The sequence below is a fragment of the Rhamphochromis sp. 'chilingali' genome, assembly GCF_963969265.1.
Source record: "Rhamphochromis sp. 'chilingali' genome assembly, chromosome: 15".
NCBI lineage: Eukaryota > Metazoa > Chordata > Actinopteri > Cichliformes > Cichlidae > Rhamphochromis > Rhamphochromis sp. 'chilingali'.
The window spans coordinates 35,767,514-35,787,194 of record NC_137942.1 but is presented as its reverse complement, the minus strand read 5'-3'; the positions used below and the strand labels follow the sequence as shown (position 1 = coordinate 35,787,194).

The 19,681-nt window shown below is 40.5% G+C and overlaps 1 protein-coding gene across 3 annotated transcripts in view; it reads left to right on the top strand.

The window, feature by feature from the left end:
* Positions 1-18,487, top strand: part of kcnc3a (potassium voltage-gated channel, Shaw-related subfamily, member 3a) — a 114,804-nt gene extending 96,317 nt beyond the window's left edge. For 2 of the 3 annotated variants that reach the window (XR_013974290.1, XM_080904571.1), the window contains one exon: positions 2,268-9,509. Coding sequence is in view for 2 of the 3 variants with exons in the window: in XM_080904571.1 (XP_080760697.1) it covers positions 2,268-2,281 (14 nt within the window). In the remaining variant the exon portion in view is untranslated. Of the gene's footprint in view, positions 1-2,267; positions 9,510-17,880; positions 17,935-18,428 lie in introns of those variants that run through there. The other variant, XM_080904572.1, reaches the window with a different exon arrangement.
* The last annotated feature ends 1,194 nt before the right edge of the window (positions 18,488-19,681 follow it).

Below are 19,681 nucleotides of genomic sequence, written 5' to 3'. Positions count from 1 at the left end.
ATGCACAGACCAAAGTGGAGACTGACCACACCGCATGATTTGTATGTCATTGAATGAAATAAATATTTGATCGCCTACAGTCAAGGCAGAGTTCTTGCTCCCAGAAATTGGTTGTGTTGGTGGTTGTGGCAAACAGATTATAATCAATCAATCAATCAAAACAAATGACAGATACTCCTACTTTCGGTTTATGTGACTAAAGCATAACTATCCACATAATCAGATTATTTCATTCCAACCTTTCCACCACCTGTCAGGGACAAGATTGTCCACGGAAAGTGCTTACCCTATTTCATAGCAGATATATATTTTACAAGGTCCTCCTTTGCAAGAAGGCACACGTACAGACCCATCTTAAGTTTGGGAAATGTTGCAAGGCAACCAAGGCAACAAAGGAGAGGTTAAAGAAGAAGTAAATATAAGTCATGCAGTTTTTCTTGATTTGTGATTTATATTCTGTCTCTATCAATTAAAATGACCATAGAAATTAGAGAATGTCCGTTTCTTTTTAAACAAACTTTTACATTCAGCAGGGGATCAAACAATTGCCCCACCCACTGTATATAGCAAGTATTTTAGAGTCAAGGTTTTATGTCTGATAACTAAATCCTGGCCCAAATAGGGTTGTGCAACAAACCAACATCAGAATGGCTGAAAAGGAAAAGAATCAAGGTTTTGCAAACCTAAGTACACTTAAGCAACACCATAAAGAAACATGGTTCAAAGTTCCCCGAGAACAATGTGACAGACTGATAAAGGCAATTACTTTAAGTTACAGCTGCTTGAAAGTTGTTGTAAAGGTGCTGAACCATGGGGTGTACTTAGTTTTCCACAGGAAAGGCAACTGACAATTTTTGGAGGGTAAAAAGAGTTAAATTCAAAATGTATCAAGAAAAAGCAAAACTCAACCATGTACTTAAAAAAGAGAGAAAACTTTAAGAAAAATCCAAAACATATTGAACCTTAAAGATCCAAATAAATTCCCTTCCCATTGTTGCTGAGCCTTATATTTCTTTGGTAACTGAACTGATATCATATTGAAATATTACTCATCCCATCAACCCCAAGACTATCATAATGTCCCTGATTGTTTCTCCAAGAATGTATAAATCATGATCACTCATGGTTCAGATTGTTTGGATTAGGGTTGAAGTCAAAGTGAAGTTTAGTGAGAAATGAATGCTTAATAATGCCTGAGGTGGGAAATTGTATTTTTGAAATATGTAAGTAATCATCTACTGGACTAAGACATTAGAGAAATAATTATTATAGGTCTTTTTTTTTCCCAAAAAAGGTCCAACAGGAGGCTGTCTGGGAGAATCACCCAGAAGCAGTTTGCTCTTTGTTTTAGTCATCGTAAAACAGGAGTGGTGTAGGAAAGCAAACAAAACAGCAACAGAAGCATGGATATAAATATCAGCTCAAATCCCTGCATCAGAAAACTGCGCGCTAGGCACCAAAAGTAAAAGATTTTACAGAAAAACATATCACGATGTATTCTGTTAACGTGATACTTTTGAAAATGGTCAAAGTGGAACTAATTATGTCATTTAGTCCAGTAATTCTCTGCCCCTCCTATATTTTTGTAAATTTTCTCAAAGACTGGAAAGGATTATTATATGTGCAAGTACAGCAGAATTCAATGAAAAATATTTTAAAATCACAACTTTAGTTTGTAACTTCTGTTCCAATCAGTTTAGGATAAATGCCGTTTTTCTTTTTTTTTAGCAATCATTGTGTTTTTCCTCTGACACTGATATTTGTCTTTAAATACATTAAATTAATTGTTATTGACAAATACAATAACCCACAATAATTCTTTCATTCTTAACAACAATCATATTAACATAAAACCAGGTTTGCCAGTTACATACTTACTGTTATATCTGGTAGTTGCTGTGTGTGTATATTCAGTTATATAAATTCAATCAAGGATTTATTGTAACCATGGTGATACCATTTTTCAAGGTTTAGGAATAAGTTTGAACTGCTGGTGTCGCCAAAATACCCCAAAAGCAAAGAAAGCATTACTTAGCCATTAGCATCATTACAATGAATGAGTAAATGATATTTGGTCCACATAAAATCTGAAACATAAGAAAGACATTGAAAGAAATGACTAGGAAAGCTCATCCATTTTCATTGTTTTCTTTAACACATTTTGTTGCCTTTAGGCTTTTTGATGCCCCACACTGACTATTCCAAGATCTGGTGTCACATATTTACTTCATCTCCTCACAAAATTCTCTTTTCTTTTTCCCTTTCAGTGCTGAGTTTTTAACAAACTCACCCATTCCTCTACAAGAAGAGGAAAACTATTAACTGTAAACTGCTGCTCGTCTGTCTCTGCTGATGGGATTCACCGTAGAAACTGGGAGGGAGATAGAGAGAAAGAGAAGAACAACAATGGTGTTCACAGTTCCATCATCACATGCAACCTAATGGAGAAAGTGGCTGTTAGTAAATGTAAGCCATATTAACTTGGAAGACCAAACAATTTCACATCCTCTGAACTGATTTCCAGAGCGAATGGCTACATAGATTCTCTCAGCTGAGCTGCCAGAGGGCTTCCTGCCCGATGGTCTTGTATGTGGAAACCTCGTGTCTTCTGGATGTCTTCGGTGTTTTAGTCACAATTTTATGTAATTTAGTTGTCATATTGCTTTACTTACCTTTTTTTTTCAAGAGACTGCATAAACTGCGACTGATTCCCAGGAATCATCCATTATTTTGGCACTCAAAGCACTATGCAAGGTGAGGGAGTCTATCACGATGTCCAGCGACTGCTAGGCTGCCCTGTTAATCTCAGCTGAGAAACAGCAAGCTGAAGTCAATTCATACATATCAAAAAACAGCAGCTTTCACACTTATATGCACATCACACAGTCATTTATGTTTTATACTAGCTGAATCTCCCAGGAGGCATCGAGACAACATCTGGGGACTTGAAATTCAGCAAGACATCAGCATGTTAGTTCGGATGATGTAACCCAAAGACTACAGACACTTGGATGGATGCATTAGTTGAGATGAACAGAAACACTCAAAGGCACTAAACTGGCCATAAGGTCACATGGCTGTCTTCAGGCATCACTGATGACAGCCATGGGATAGGCCCTCTTTCTCACTTGTTCCTTCTTGAGATTTTATGGTATCTTACCCGAGTACCCCCGCCACCCTTAACTGCATCTCTGCATTGTTATTGCTCCTCCCCTTTAGAAAATCTGCATGGAAATCTGTATTAATGGGGGGAGGGGGGCATAGTTAATTTTTATTTCAGCATTGTTAGTGTAATGGTAGCATCACTATCATCCAAGATACGTTTTAACTACTTACTGCTAAGGAGCTAAGAAAACATGGTGGAGGAGGATGAGCACCCTCCTCCCAGAGAAAAAGGAGACCATACACACCATATCTGTTTGGAGGTGTGAAACTGAGCAGGAAAACATCTTTTACAAACTATTTGAGGGACAAAAAATGGCAGTGATTGCAAATTAGAAATTCATTTTTCTGACATTGTTTATCAGCATGAATAATGTGCATGACTTTTGCAAGTCACTCTTTTCTCTCATGAATAACAGGGCTAGAAACTGGTTTTTTTTTTTGTGTGTGTGTGAAAATGTAATAATGTTATGTTATATGCAATAGAATGCGTACAGATAAGTGTGTAGGAATAACGATTTCATCCATTTGATTAACATGGTAAAACACCATTAAGAAAAAAAAGGTGAACCCTGTGTAGTTCTCTTTAAGATGTCTTAGGACACCCAATAATATAGCTTTCTTAAATCCAAGAGGAGTCCTCTTCAACTTTTGCAAGTATTTATTCTGCTATTGCTTCAACCTTTCACCTGGCTGCTATTCTGCCTTTTTCTTATTATTACTATCTCTTCTTCTTATTGAAGCCTCTTAGTAGAGTCCCTAGCTGTTAATCTCTACAATCACTGCTGTTTCCGGACTGAAAGTTGTCCATTCAAAGATGTCATTATCCTGTGCAGTCAAACTGAAAAGGTTACGTTGTTCTTTTAGTTACTTTGTCCTTGACCTAAATATTGCTTCCAAGGTCTTGAGGACCTTCCAAAGAACCATCAGAGGTGTGGGGTTCAGGTTACTTCAGGAGAAGGTCTACTGTTGCTTTATTTGTTCGTTTGTACATACTCTCAAAGTAATCCAAGCTGATCAGATGCCTTCATCAGATGAAAAGGTACACAATGCCTCACACTTGATGAGGGGGACAGTCTGACAGACACTGAAAGATGTCATCTGCAGATGTTTGATTTCATGGTGTAGTCATTGGACAAATGACTCTTTAAGAGAAATACACAACCCCATCATCACTGTTCGGTATATTTGGTGTATCTTTTTGTCTTGATCTGGAATAACCTCTTTCTTTAATTTTCACAATGGTTCAGGGACAAAAAGAAAAAGAAATACCTTGGTGGAGTTTCTCAAGTTGCATATTTGAATATTTGTTGGCTGAATGAAATATGTAATCACTACATTTATATTACTCTTATCCATGAGCCCATTTCATAAAACTTATACCTGGAGTTTCCATAGTTTTGGAAAAAAACAGCCTGCAAAGGTGCTGGCTACTAATGACCTCGCCTGATGAGTCCATTTATGATATCTTTAGTAGGCTGTCATAGCAAATAGTGTACCAGCTGAAAAATTAGGCTACAAGTTAATAAGTAAAAAGAGGTTGGGAAAACTGTTGTTTGAAATATTTAAAGAGAATTGTGCCAAAATACACTATTTGAGTCAAACAAAGTCTGGTGAAACACTGTAGGAGCAGAGTATGCACAAGTGTAAGACATGCTCCTCTGACAGATAGAAAAAAGATTATTATAAGAAATATGTTTGTTAAATTATCTGGATTTTAATTGTGCCTCTCATTTTTATACTGTTTCATTCATATGAATTGCTCTGTTTTGTCTCTATTATACATTGATTTTTGCTCATGATGCTGGGTAAATGGACTGGTTCATACGTATAGCGCTTTTCTATTCGAGCACTCAGAGCGCTTTATACAGCATGCCTCATTCACCTGATAACAGAAGGTATTTTTCCCATGCCCAAGTGTTTTAATCTAACATTCACTCACATTCACACTCTGATCGATGCAGTGAAGAGCAAGTTGAGGTTATCATCTCACCCAAGTATATCTGAAATGCAGGCTAGAGCAGCCAGGGTTTGAATCTCCCGATTAGTCGATGACCTGCTCCACCTCCTGAGCTGCATTACATTATTATTAGAATCTCTTATTTCATGAACGTCAAAGAAATGACAAAAAAGGCAACTACAAAGCCGTACAAAACAACTAAAGAGAGATTTTAATAACTAAAAAGACAAATAGAACACCCCTTACCCACAAATAGATCCAGAGAGTCTACAGTGATGATGATAATGACTACAATGACAGTTGGAGGCTCATAATAACTGTAAAGAGATTAAAAATCACCTCAAGAGACAAAACAGAACTAAAAACAACTAAAAAAGAGACAATAAATAAAGTTAAAAAATATCAGTGAGAGGCCCAAAACTTTAACAGAAGAAAAAGACGACCATGTTCACCTTCTTATTTTCTTTAAAGTGTCTGACTGCATTCTGACTGGGGTAGATGGAGGGGTAGGAGTGGGCTTTTACATGGCGATGCCTGAGGCCTCAAATTCTGTGAGTAGATTTTTTATTCTATGGCAGACATACAGTAGGACACCAAACGTCAAATCAAAACATAATGAAAAACATGTTTCCTATGAAAAATGTCAAAAATGAAACATTTGAAAAAATCTGTTTATTTGAAGGCAAGCAAACACTTTCAGCTGAAGTCGCTAAACTCACCTGTCTGCTTATATAAGAGCCACAGAGCTAAAATTAGAGGCCACGTAGAAAAAAAAGATTGATCGTTATCCTGAGAGATTTGAATTTATGTACTATATCTTTAGATTATTGCTCTCCGTGCCTTGCTAATCAATAGCAAGACTCTGCTTTGGAAATACTGCTGTGATATTTAGGATTAATAAAAATGTATGTATATATCCATTTAAACAATACATTTATCATTTATTGCTTAGCAGCCATGGTAGCTGAAGCTGAGGTTATGGATGATGATAACAATATGTTTTATAATAAATGTTACTTTTTTCAACATAATTTATGGTGATTCTTAATTTTGGTGGTAACCCAGGGTATCTCAGGTATATAGTATTCTATCAAAACATCAGGATGTTAGGATGCTGCAGTACTAAATCCGAGGAATTCAGTGAGTACATGTGGCTCTGTGGAAGTTAACTTGGAGGCTTGAAGTAGATTTTTCTGACTAAACTCAATGCGCTAGCATCTCTGACTTTAGTGATATTGCATGGGATAAGAAGAATTGGTTCCAGTGTTTTAGATCAGTTGTTTGCTTAACACTGTATATTACTTCAGCTTCAGCCGTGTCAAAATGAACAAGAGGATTTTATGTACTGTATTGTAGCTACACCAAGATAAACATCCATCCATTAGTTTTTAAAACTTATGCCAATTGTACTCACTGGAGACGTGATCTGATGTTTTATTTGAAGTCTTGGAATAGTTTTGATTCTATTCCAAAACTAACACGAGTCCAAAAACTGCATAATGGGTCTTTGACGAGTAAAATTTGTTGTGATATTTGGTTCTCTGACATCTTCAGTTTGTGAATATTTTAAATTTTTGCTTTTCGGTGTTTCCAAAATGATGTCTAATCCATTCCACACGTATGAAAAAATGCTTCGGAAGGTTTTGGGACATGAACACAAACCTGTATCACAGTGAGCTTTACCCCATCACCTCATCACCATCGCCAACCACTCCCATAATTCATCAGCCATGTTCTGTCAACCAGGCCACCACTTGTCCACTAACCCACTTAAAAACATAATGAAGCATTAAAAGCCAGTAAAGACTGTTAGATTGTAGAAACACGTAGGAAGTTCTTAGGATAAAGTAATAATGGAACAGGGCTCCCTGGTTTATGTTATTTTTCAGGATTTCCAGTTATGTACATATGTAGGTGTTAAGGTGTTTGTGTATAAAACATGTACGACAGGAATGCTTTGCAGACTGAACTAGACAATGTCCCTGTGCCCAGATGGACCACTAACTAGCCAATAGTGCTACTTTTGCTTTAAACCCAAACCATAATGAATTTTGTAGCCTATACAAGTATTTTAAGTAGTTAGCTAAGTCAGGTTTTTGGTTAGTTAATCCAGCAGGGCTGAGACATGGGTTAAAATTTCAATGTGTAGTGTACATTTGGCCCCATCCTAGAAGAACACAAAATTAGAAAGTGAGTGGTGTGACAGGGCTCAGGTGTGGTAAAAGGTCCTGTGTGCAAAAGTTTAACCCATGTAGAGCAGAAGTTTACATAAATATTTTTCACATTTTAGGCTGAGCTAGCAGGATTATTAAGACAGTTTAGGTCTGGACTAGATAAACTTTTCTTTTTGCAACACTGTGGTGAAACTCCTTTTGCTTGTCTCACCAAATCTAACCGATATACATGACTTTCATGATCTGAATTCAGATTACGAGTGCCAACACTGAGAAAACATGGATAGCTTTAGATTCTAAATTCTCTTCATTTCAGTATGGTTCATGAGTGTAGCCAGTCTGACATCCAGTCTTGCATGGAAATGAGAATTAACGAGGTTGCTGACATGTTTCTAAAAAGTAGAAAAGTGTTATAACAAATAGACAAAGAAATATCACCCTTATCAGTTTTGGAGGATTAGGTTACTTGAAAGCACCCTTTGGCTAGTTCAAAAAGTATCACGAATTAAGTGTGCAAGAGAAGAAGTACAAAGTCAAATAAAAGTCTATGTTGAGGGAAAAGCAAATAGGTTCTATGTTGGCCTGGTCAGTCAAAAGATCATATGACAAGATGAAGACATGTTCATTCCAAAATCTTCATTGTGGTGGTTTCTCTTTTCTGAAGCATTAAAATATTGGTGTCTGTGACACTCTGAGAACTGGGGGTGTCGTGTACACCATGTAGCTTACAGGCTTGTTATGAATTCATAGGCCTAATAAAAGACAGTATCAGGATACAATAGTGATTTAGGTTTTTTTGCAAACAGATCGACAGCTTACCAGCAAACTGATAAGACACCGGCAGTTCTGACAGTCAGTAAAGTCAATACACCATCACCACTTCCAAAGCTATTTGCTTGATTGCTCACAGGATATTTAGTGAATTTTGGCTAGCTCTCCAAGTCTGGGTAAAGTGATCTGAAATTATATGTGGGTGTTGTAAGGAACAAAATTAGATTTTATATTCAAACGATCTGACTAGCTAGAATTGATGTAGCATTTTTGTACACCGGCTGTATTAACTGGTCTAGCTTTATTAGATTTTTTTTTTTAAATAAACTGGTAAAAACAGACTTACCATGGTTAGTTACTCAGTCCTAGTGCCATTAGGCTATATTATTTGGATAATTAAGTCCACTAGCTTAAAACCATAAACAGTGATAAAAAAGAAATAGGCTTTTATGCTTAGCATGGAGAACTTTTTGTGTCAGTTTTAGCATGTTAAGGTCTAAAACTTCAACCCATATTTTCTGCAGCAACATCTCCATTCCAGGCGCCTTGCCTTTCCTCTATCTTAAACGTCTTCTCCTCTTTGTTCTCTTTCTTTCCTGATGCCTTCCTTCAGTTACTTTAAAGAAGAAGCTTTTTTTTCTTTTTGCATCCCTTGTTCCTGTATTTTTGTATTATATTTTTGGAGGTTAATTCCAAATGCATGCATGAGAAACATCAAAATAATGACGTTAACATAGTGTGAATGACCTGGTGAAGGGAAGCCTCCCCTCCTTTGACAGAAAGCAGTCCTATTTTCTTACTTTTTGTGTCAGATTTTAAAAGAAATTTTATAACCAACAAATAATATAATACTGTAATTTATAAGCCACAGAGGCAGCAGCACTATCTGAAGACAAATGTGGTTTAGATGGTTGATGCACCTAATTCAGATGTCTCTGAACATGAAAGTACAAAAAAATAAAGTCAGTGTCTCTTTTGGTAGGGTGGACTCTGTCACAAAACTCTGTGTTTCTGTCCTCATGATGAGACATCAGCAGCTAAAATACTATTACTATTTAAAGAACTGCATCTGCTTTAGGTCGTTTTAGTTCCACTTTTCTGTTTTTTTGTTTTTTGTTTTTTTGCTTTTTTGTTGATAGTGAAAAGGCAGAGCTAAGAAAGATGACTGCAACAGAAAGATGAGAGGCTTCCCTACATGAATGAATTAGTTACACTCTAAAAAGCTGATCTTGGATCTGATTTTGTTGTCACTGCAATGGAAAGAGAAAAAGAATCAAGAACTGTATAAAATATATCTGAATGGAATGTTAATTATTTACCTTTTTCTAGTTTTGAAACATGTAAAAGAACAAAGGTGAAACTATGAAAATTCAACATTTGTGAAAAAAAAAACTGCTGTCAAACAGTGTGAATGCTGTGAATGCTGATTTGCCTGAGCAGCTCTCCTTCCGAATTGATAGATCATCCTTTAAAAAAGAATAATACTAAAAACAAAATAACAATAAAAAAAATAATTTAAAAAAGTTAATAAAAGAATTAAAAGCAAATGCCAAAATTTTTTACATTTGTCCTGTTTTTTGTTTTTCTTAATGATTATTTGTCATTCCCGCACACATCTTCATGTCACATTTTACAGCATAATGTGTAGATACAAGATTGCCATAGCCACTGTGCTGTCACCCGTTTGCTTTTTGGACACTATATTTTAGAACTTTAGCGTTCTGGCTGCTTTCATGTTCGTTTTTTGGACCCAAAACAAATAACACCAATAACAAAAGTAGTCTAAAGGTCCACTACAAAGATGAGGCCTAGCAGACAGCAGCTGTAGCTGGTTTCGGGACAATTGCCAAGCAAAGACTCACAGCCTTGGCCAGCCACTTGAAGAGGTATATAAATCAGCTGCACTCTAATGAGCCTGCCAAGGTGTACTCTCAGTGGCATGAAAAAAAAGACTGGAGCCGGAGCAATATTTGAAGAGCATATGGGTGAAGTATGCAACCAATAACAGCAATGCTCAGTGGCTTGTGAATCTATGAGCAGACCACAGCAACCTCCCAGTGAGCATCACACTGGCTGACATCCAGGAAAGGGTCTCCAGTATGAAGAGTTAGACAGCACTAGACCCTGATATGATGCACACCTACTTGCAGAAGAAGCTGACTGCACTTCATGAGTGCATGGCTGCACAAATGAACCAGCTGCTAGTAGATTCGATACCCAGAATGGCTAACTGATTGCTGGACAGTCCTGATCCCAGATGATCCCCACAGGTCCCATCCAACTATCAGCCAATAACCTGCCTCAGTACAACATGAAAGCTCCTATCAGGCATTATAGTGGCTGAGGTGAACAGGCATATGGCTCAGTACATGAGCGGGGCACAGAACGAATTAGGCAGGAACACCAGAGGGGCAAAACACCAGCTACTGTTAGATAGAACAGACTCCGAGGCCAGGCTCACCAACCTCTGCACCGCCTGGGTTGCTTACGAGAAAACCTATGCCTCATACCTGGATCCTGGAATGCATAAACTGTACAAGATCAACAGGACCCTAAGAGCTAGTGATGGTAAATTTGATTCTTTTTACTGAATTGAGTTTTAATGAGTCACTCACCAAAGTGAATCGGCTTTTTTGAGTCATTTGATTCACTGAGTCAGTTGACCAGAGAGTGCAAAAAATGTACATTTTCACTCAAACTTAATTTGTTTCTCTTTTCATGTAAATCCTACTGCTAAGATGAGTGATTCTAAAAGAAAACAACTATTTTATATAGAAAAAAAGAGCAAAAACATTTCTAAAATTAAGCTATTTCTTATCAAAATTGCTAAATAAACATTTATTTTGTGTATTTTTATTTTATTAGTATTTTCCTTAAATGTGTTAAATATATATTTTCTCATCTAAATGTCCACTGAGCTGTGAGCCAGGGGGCGGAAATGCGCCTTAACATTGGTTGCCAACCATGAAGAAGAAGAAGCTGTGAGCCAGGAGGGAGGGGGTGAGCGAGTGAGTGATTCGTTCGCTCGCTCTATGATTCAGCACAGGAGGGAGGGGGTTAGTGAGTCCTGAGTGATTCGCTTAGGCTTACGATTCAGCACAGGAAGGGAGGGGGTGAGTAGCTCAAATGTGCTGTTAGCATGTTAGCAGAGCGATGCTACTGTGAACCGAGAAGCTATTGTCTTGATGTGAGCTTCTACTCAGGGTTTTTTTCTTCCAGTTCAGAGCAGAAATTTTTTTGTTAAGATACTGGATGTTGTTTTTCTCCAAAATTTTAATTATAAGCTAGATATATTGCTGCTAACAGCAACAGGGATGAGTCAGTGAGTTAGTTGGGCTTGTGAATCATGATTCATGAGTCAGTAAAGTGATTCTCGAGTATTGAACGATTCGTTCATAATTCGCGCATCACTACTAAGAGCCTTTATCTGTATTTAATGGGCATGTGCCGAACAACAACTAAAGGGCACTCAAGCCAGTTGCTCAAGACATCATTAACTGCAGGATTTACCAAGGAGATGTCCCTTCCTCACTGCTGTTCTGCATAGGCCTGAACCCCCTCAATGAGATCTCTTACAAGACTGGCTATAGATAACAACTATGAAATGGAGCAATTGTCAGCCACCTCCTCTACATGGATGACATCAAGCTGTATGCCAAGAGTGAATAGAGTAAACCTCACTTCACAGATCCACCACTTGAGGATCTACAGCAACGACACTGGGATGTCAATCGAATTGGAGAAGTGTTGCCGAGTGGTAAGAAAGAGAGGGAAAGTAGTCTGGGAATCCCACAGGCAAACGGGAACCATGAAGAAGCCACTAGGAAAGCCGCAACAACCAAATCCCTGCAGAGAGTAATGCAAGTCCTGAGGAGTCAGCTGAATGGAAAGAACAAGATCAAGGCAATCAATACCTACACCATGCTGATGATCAGATACCTAGCTGTGATGGCTCTGGTTTCCCTGGGACAGGGAGAACTGGGATAGCTTCCAGGGGTGACAGAGGGCAGCCAAAGATTTTTTGGGCAGTGTTAATGACCCTCTATGCAGTCTGGAGAAATACCAAGCTAGAGAAATAACAACGTCTGAGAGAGGAACTTGAGAAGATGTGGGGGGTGAAGCACACAGTGGTCCACGTGGCAATTGGAGCACTCAGGGCAGTGACTTCCAGGTGAGTGATGAAAGTGATTATGAATAAGAGCAGAGGATACTGTTAATTGATATATGACCCATAAATTAGAAGATTACCAAGGGAAGCGGAGCCTGGAATATCAACAAGCAAACAGCCATCTCTCAGGGCTGTGAGAGATGGCTGGGCTGGGCTGCCCTCTCAGGCTTCTCTGGACCTGTTGCATCTACTCATTTTGCTGTGTATGTGAGGACTGAAGTCTGTTATTCTCCACCAGTTTGTTGTGGAGATATTATCTGAATTTCAGGAGTGGGACCACTCCTCTTTCACGCCCACTCCAGCCTCAGGCTATAAAAGCCCCCCTTCACCAATACCTGCTGTTCTCATTTTCATGCCCCCCCCTTCCCACTCCCCTTTCCCTCTCTTCTCCTCTCTTCCTTTCCTTCATTCACTTCTCGTTAGTACATGGGGATCTGCTCGGCCTGGGAGCCGTTGCCAGTCCCCTTCGAGGCCTTCCCCAAACCGCAGGACCAGTTCATACTTCCTCATTGCCCATTGTTACCTAGGATGTGGTCCCAGCTAGTGAAATGTGGTAGTGATATGTTGGTAACTTGGTTTCTCATGTGCTCATTTGCTTTGTGAAGCGTATGAGCTGACAAGCAGTCCCAAATTGGTTTCTGACAAGCAGGAGTCCAAAGAAACTGTTTCACTGGGCTGACCAAATCAGTGAAGGGAGTTAAAACATTAGAGAAGTTTTTACAGAATCCTCTATAATAGCCACACATCCCCAGAAATCGGCCAGAAACTCAACAATAGCCTGAATTTTTGCCTCCACTGGACGTACCTATCCCTGTCCCACTCGTTTTCCCAAGTATGTGACTGTAGCTTTGCCAAATTCAAATTTAGTGAGGTTTAAAGTAAGTGATGCTTCATGGAAACGGTTGAACTTAATGGTCAGACCTCATCCAGATAGGCATCGCAGTTATTCATTCCAGCAAGTACCCTGACCATGTCATGCTAAAATATAGCAGGTGCAATACGCAACCCAAACGGCATAACTGTATACTGCGCAGGACCCTCAAGCTCCCAGGCTTCATGTAGAGGACCCAAGCTTGGAGGATAAACTGCCCGCAGGGGCGAGAGGGTATTTATTTTAAAATATATATTTTTTTTAAATTCCCCACTGGTCGGTTAAGGCCATCTTCCAGGGTTCGGGACTTGGGGTGAAACCCTCCATACATGGTCAGGGGCTTCCTTGTCTTGATGTCAGTGGTTTCTATCTCCTCCTTTGGCCAGCTTATTACCCCAGCAGGGTACCTGATCACGAGCAGGGCGTAGGTGTTGATAACCCGGATCTTCTTCATACCATTCAGCTCACTCCTTGGGACTTGCCTGACCCTTTGCAGGTACTTGGTGGTTGCAGCTTTCCTAGCGGCCTCTTCATAATTCCCATTTGCCTGTGGGATCCCCAGGTACTTGTAGCTGTCCTCAGTGTCTGCAATGTTGCTTTTTGGTAGTTTGATCCCCTCAGTTCTGACTACCTTCCCTCTCTTTGTTACCATCTGACTACACTTCTCCAGTCTAAACGACATTCCATTGTCATTTTTGTATAGCCTGGTAGTGTGGATCAGTGAATCGATGTCTTGTTCACTCTTGGCATACAGCTTGATGTCATCCATGTACAGGAGGTGACTGACAACTGCTCCACTCTGTAATTGGAATCCGTAGCCAGTCTTGTAAGAGATCTCACTGAGGGTGTTCAGGCCTATGCAGAACGGCAGAGAGGACAGGACATCTTCTTGGTAGATCCTGCACTTGAAGGTGACTTGGGCTATGGGCTTGAAGTTGGCCTCCAGTGTTGTACGCCACATCCCCATTGAGTTCCTGATGAAGGCCCTTAGGGTCCTGTTGATCTCGTATAGTTCTAGGCATTCCAGGATCCAGGTGTGGGGCATCGAGTCATAGGTCTTCTTGTACTCAATCCAGGCATGGGTTGATCAGCCTAGTCTTGCAGTCTTGGCTCACTGCTCGGTCTACCAGTAGGTGGTGTTTTGCGCCTCTGGTATTCTTGCCAATTTCTTCCTGTGGCCCACTCATGTATTGAGCCATGTGCCTGTTCATCTTAGGCGCTAGGATGCCTGATAGGACCTTCCCTGTGATACTGAGGCAGGTTATTGGCTGGTCGTTCAATGGGACTGGTCCCTTCTAGGGGTCCTTGAGGTTAGCCATTCCGGATGCCACTCGTCAGTGTGCAGCTGCTTCATTTGTGCTGCCAGATGCTCATGGAGTGCAGTCAGCTTCTTCAGCCAGTAGGCGTGAACCACGTCGGTGCCCCTTTCTTGGATGTGCGCCACTGTGATGGTTACTGGACCGTGTTCAGGGAGGCTGATTTGGTCTGTTCTTAGATCCACTAGCCCCTGAGCATTGTTGTTATTTGTTCCATCCTTCTCCCATGTGCTCTTCCAGTATTGCTCCGTCTCCAGCCTTGGTGGTGCTGTTCTCATATTGTTCCCCTGCCCCTGAGAGTGCACCTGGCTGGCTCCATGGAGAACAGCTGGTTTATTCTCCTGCCTTCGATCTCTCTGGTGTATCTCTTTACACGGCTGGCAAATGCTGTGAGTCTTTGCTTGGCAGTTTCCAAGGACTCAGGTATAAGATAAGATAACCTTTATTAGTCCCACACGTGGGAAATTTGTTAATTATTTGCAGAGTCTAATTACTAATACGTTAGTTATAAAAAAATTACGAGAAAAAAGATAAGAAAGAAAGAAACTCAGAATGAGCAGAGCTGCTGTAACAGGCTGGACAGCTTGCTGTAATTCTAAGGCACTGTCTTTGTCGCACCTTTCTCCAGCTCTGATAGTTGGCTAACCTCCCTCCATGCTACTTTGATCTTAGCCTTCAGTGTCCTTCTCAATGAAGGGTACTGCTCCTTGTGGCTGTTTAGCTTGTAGCCAAGCATCTCACTGATCACTGCTGCCGTAGTATAGATCAGCTAGTTAGTATTGGTAATGGTATCGTAGCGGTAGTGCTGCATTCACACCATCTAGTAGATCTTCTGATCTTCTGAAGGTACTTCATGCAGTCTTTCAGGTCCGTTTCTCTCGCACTAAGCGATCCTACTTCCATCACACTTGGGGCTTGGTACCCAATCTCGGGTGAGGGTGATGATATATCCCCCTGACCTGCCATCCTGCCGCCCCCTTGCTGTAGCATGTGTGTTGTACCTGATCAATCTCTAGCTGTGAGAGCAGTCCCTTCTTCCGCTCCCGCTGGGGCTACTTGTGTAGTAGCATGTGTAACCCACATAAAATGGGGGTACCACTTTAAGGACTGATATGAGGAGAGATGGACAGCCTGCCCAACCAATCGAAATGCACAGGTCCCAGTATGTTTTGACCAATGGGAGAGCAGTCTGCCGCTGTATGTCCCACCTACGTGCTCTGTGTTTGCTGCTATGTGTGGAGGTAGTCGCGTGCTGGCAGGTGAAAAGAGAGACTGAAGCTTTTGAGCTGGAAAAAAGTATTAGATATAAGTTGCAACCAACTGTGTTGCACATAAGTTCACTGGTTATCAGCTACCTTTCATGTTAAAAGTAGCCACAGTGAGTAAACAGGCAAATGCTGCATTTTTCTGGTGACTTTAGAAAGTACCGCGTGGAGCTAAACTGTTAGCCTTTGTTAGCTCTGGTTGCTATCAACTGCCTGAAAGTTCATCTCAATCTGCTTCCAGAAGTAAGGTAACACTTGAAGCGCAACTTATGTTTATTTTTTCTTCATGTCGTATTACGGTTATTAAAGAGAAAACAACATGTCCTGTTACGTTATTTAGAGCCCTGCATTTTCCGACCGAGAGACACCATGCCATTGTCTTCGGCCGTGATGCACTGAGATCGGTGAGCACATGTTGTATGTCTCAGTTAGTTCACGTCTGTTTCACATTTTATCGTTGAGAAACTGAATTAATCTCAATTGTTTGATTAATAATTGGCGCCTATGCGACATATATGCATATGCACTGACTTTACTTGGGTTAATGCATAGTTTGTGTAAGAGAAATGTTTTATTTTTGCAAATTTGAGTATTTTTATTGCAAATTTATGTTGAATGTGATTTAAACAAAATCCCAAGTCGTGAATTATAGCTAGAACAGCATAATTAATATTTGAATTGCTCTTCTGACCCTGTCCGTTGACAGGTCAGGGTTTTTTTTGTATGCTGAATTGTTCCTGAGGTGGATTCCTCCGGTGAAATAGATGGCGAGCCTTCCCACCTGGACTTAGAGAGACTGAGATTCGCTTCTTTTCCACTTGATGATCTGCTGCACCTTGCGGTGTGGTAGGACTGTATCACTCACACTTTCACGCACAGCTGGTTATACATAAGACCACTGACTGACATTCTCTCATCCCTATTTTCTTTCACACCCTGGGAATTTTTTGGACTTTACCCCTTGGACATTTTTTATTTGGGACTTTAAATATTGAGCTGTTGTGTAGAGCATTCTCCACATGTGAAAAGAGTGTGAGATTTTCATTTGAATGTACATTGGATTTGTGTAATCTGTTTCTATAAGAGTTAAGGAGTCAGGTTACTAGGGTGCACCCGAGCATTGAAACCCGAACATTGAAAACCAAAAATAACACTTGGCCAAGTCATTGCTTTAGTAGTTTGTGTTTTACTTTTCTTTTAATTTTTGTAAGTTTCCTTTCTACCATTGTAAAGTGTCTTTAACCTGTGCTTGTCAACCTTATGGTTTATGTCACTAAAGTTGGCTGGTTCTTTTGAGTTACATTCTTGTCTCTGTGTCTCATTTGAACACACCCCTGTGCTCCTATAGTCGAGCCTATTGGCCCATTGATATATTCTTTTCAACAATTCCCCTTACTGTGTTACACATGCCATTAGCGCCCTATTTTTTTCTACATATGACAAAACTCTTTCCGCCAAATATGTAAGGTAAGTGTGTGTGTAACCAAATAAACACCCAAAGTCTGTATATGTATTGACTTAATAAAAGGTTTCAAGTTCAAGGTCATGATGCACTGTTCCTTCATTATCAGGCCAGTGCCTACATGAGAACTGAGCTGTAGGGAGTTCAGTTCTTTTAACTTTCTTCTTTCAATAAATCTCAGAAAATTAAAGAGTGATTACCTCAGAGGAAATTATTGAGGTGACGAGTGTTCGACAACTGAGAGCAGACAGAATCACCACTGAAATCTTAGTTGATAAAGAATCCAGAGTGAAGAGCGATTGAGACCGACTTAAATAATTTGTCCTGGAAAAATTAAAATACAATCTGAAATTTGATTTAAAGAATTTGAAATCATCCTGTGTTTGGTAAAACAGTGCTGGTGGACTTGTTTTTAGACAGTACATCTTGGATCTGGAGAATTTTCACTTGTTCAGTTGGCAGATGTTTTCCACTTATTTGAAGCAAAAATATCTTGTGTTAAGTGAAGAAAAAATCTGCCAATAGAACAAGTGAAAATTCTCCAGATCCAAGATGCACTGTCTAAAAACAAGTTCGTATATATCACTGAAACACTGTTACTCTGTAGCTGATTGTGTCTTATTTTAAGTGTGATGAGATACTTTTGATTAGAAATAATATAAGAAATATAATTGTTAAGATTTTGAGTTTTTGCAGTGTATGATTTAATTATGTTTTCTCCTTCTAAGCAGGCCTGTGAGATTGAAACAAAAGCACTACGAAAACTCACTGAGGACAGTCCTAGGGTAAGCCTCTCCAAATTACAATTGCTTCAAAGAAAGTCGCCTATCTGGGACACATGACCATCTCAGATGGTAAGTCCCCCTCCAACAAGGATTGGAGCACTTCACTCCATTCCAAAATCACTTACATTTTCTTGGTGTGATGTCATATTGCTGCCAGTGGATACCAGAGTATGCTGCATGAGAGGCTTCACTATATATATATATATATATATATATATATATATATATATATATATATATATATATATATATATATATATATATATATATATATATATATATGTGAAGTTGGACACTTTACACCGGTACAAGACATAAGATTAGCATTGAATTAGCTCCAGAATTTAAATATCTTGGGGTCATTCTAGACCCAACATTATCCTTCAAGAGTCACATAAATGAAGTGTCCCAGGTACTTAGATTTAATAATCGAAATTTTAATCATATACGTAGTAATTTAAATATGAATGTTGCAAAAACTTATTTTTACTCAGTGATCAGGATTCAGGATTAATGGCAAGAAGGCAGCGGGTCCAGATGGCATCAGCTCGAGGGTCGTCAGGTCCTGCGCGGACCAACTGTGTGGGGTGATGGAGCACCTCTTCAACCTGAGCCTGAGGTTGGGAAGAGTCCCACAGCTCTGGAAAACCTCCTGTGTTGTACCAGTGCCAAAGACTTCACGCCCCAAGGACCTCAACAGCTACAGGCCGGTGGCTCTGACATCCCACCTGATGAAGACCCTGGAGCGGTTGGTCCTGGCTCAGCTTCGGCGCCTAACAAGCTCATCACTGGACCCACTTCAGTTTGCCTACCAGCCTGGCATTGGAGCGGATGATGCCGTCATTCACCTCCTACATCGTTCCCTCGCTCACCTGGAGACCGCTGGAAGCACTGTGAGAATCATGTTCTTTGATTTCTCCAGTGCCTTCAACACTATTCTTCCCTCGGTTTTGAAGGACAAGCTGGAGAACTCTGGAGTGGACCATCACCTCACTACCTGGATTTTGGACTACCTCACCGACCGACCACAGTATGTGAGGACTCAGGGCTGTGTGTCGGACAGGGTCGTCTGCAGTACGGAGGCCCCACAGGGAACGGTTCTGGCTCCGTTCCTCTTCACCATCTACACTGCAGACTTCTCCCACAATTCCACCCAGTGCTTCCTGCAGAAGTTCTCTGATGACTCTGCAATAGTCGGCCTCATCACTGATGGGGACGACAAGGAGTACAGAGGACTGACTCAAGACTTTGTGGACTGGTGCCAGCTGAACTACCTCCAGATCAACGCCAGTAAAACCAAGGAGCTGGTGGTAGACTTCCGCAGGCACAAGCATTCTCCACTGCAACCACTGAACATCCAGGGTATGGACATTGAGGCTGTGGACAGCTACAGGTACCTTGGTGTTCATCTGAACAACAGACTGGACTGGACTCATAACTCAGACGCCCTCTACAGGAAAGGGCAGAGCAGGTTGTACCTGCTGCGGAGACTCAGGTCGTTTGGGGTGGAGGGCCCACTCCTGAAGACCTTCTATGACTCTGTGGTGGCTTCTGCTATCTTTTATGGTGTGGTCTGCTGGGGCGGCAGCATCTCTGCTGGGGACAGGAAGAGACTGAACAGGGTGATCCGAAGGGCCAGCTCTGTTCTAGGATGCCCTCTGGACCCAGTGGAGGTGGTGAGTGACAGGAGAATGGCGGCTAAGCTGTCATCCCTGTTGGACAACGTCTCCCACCCCATGCAGCAGAC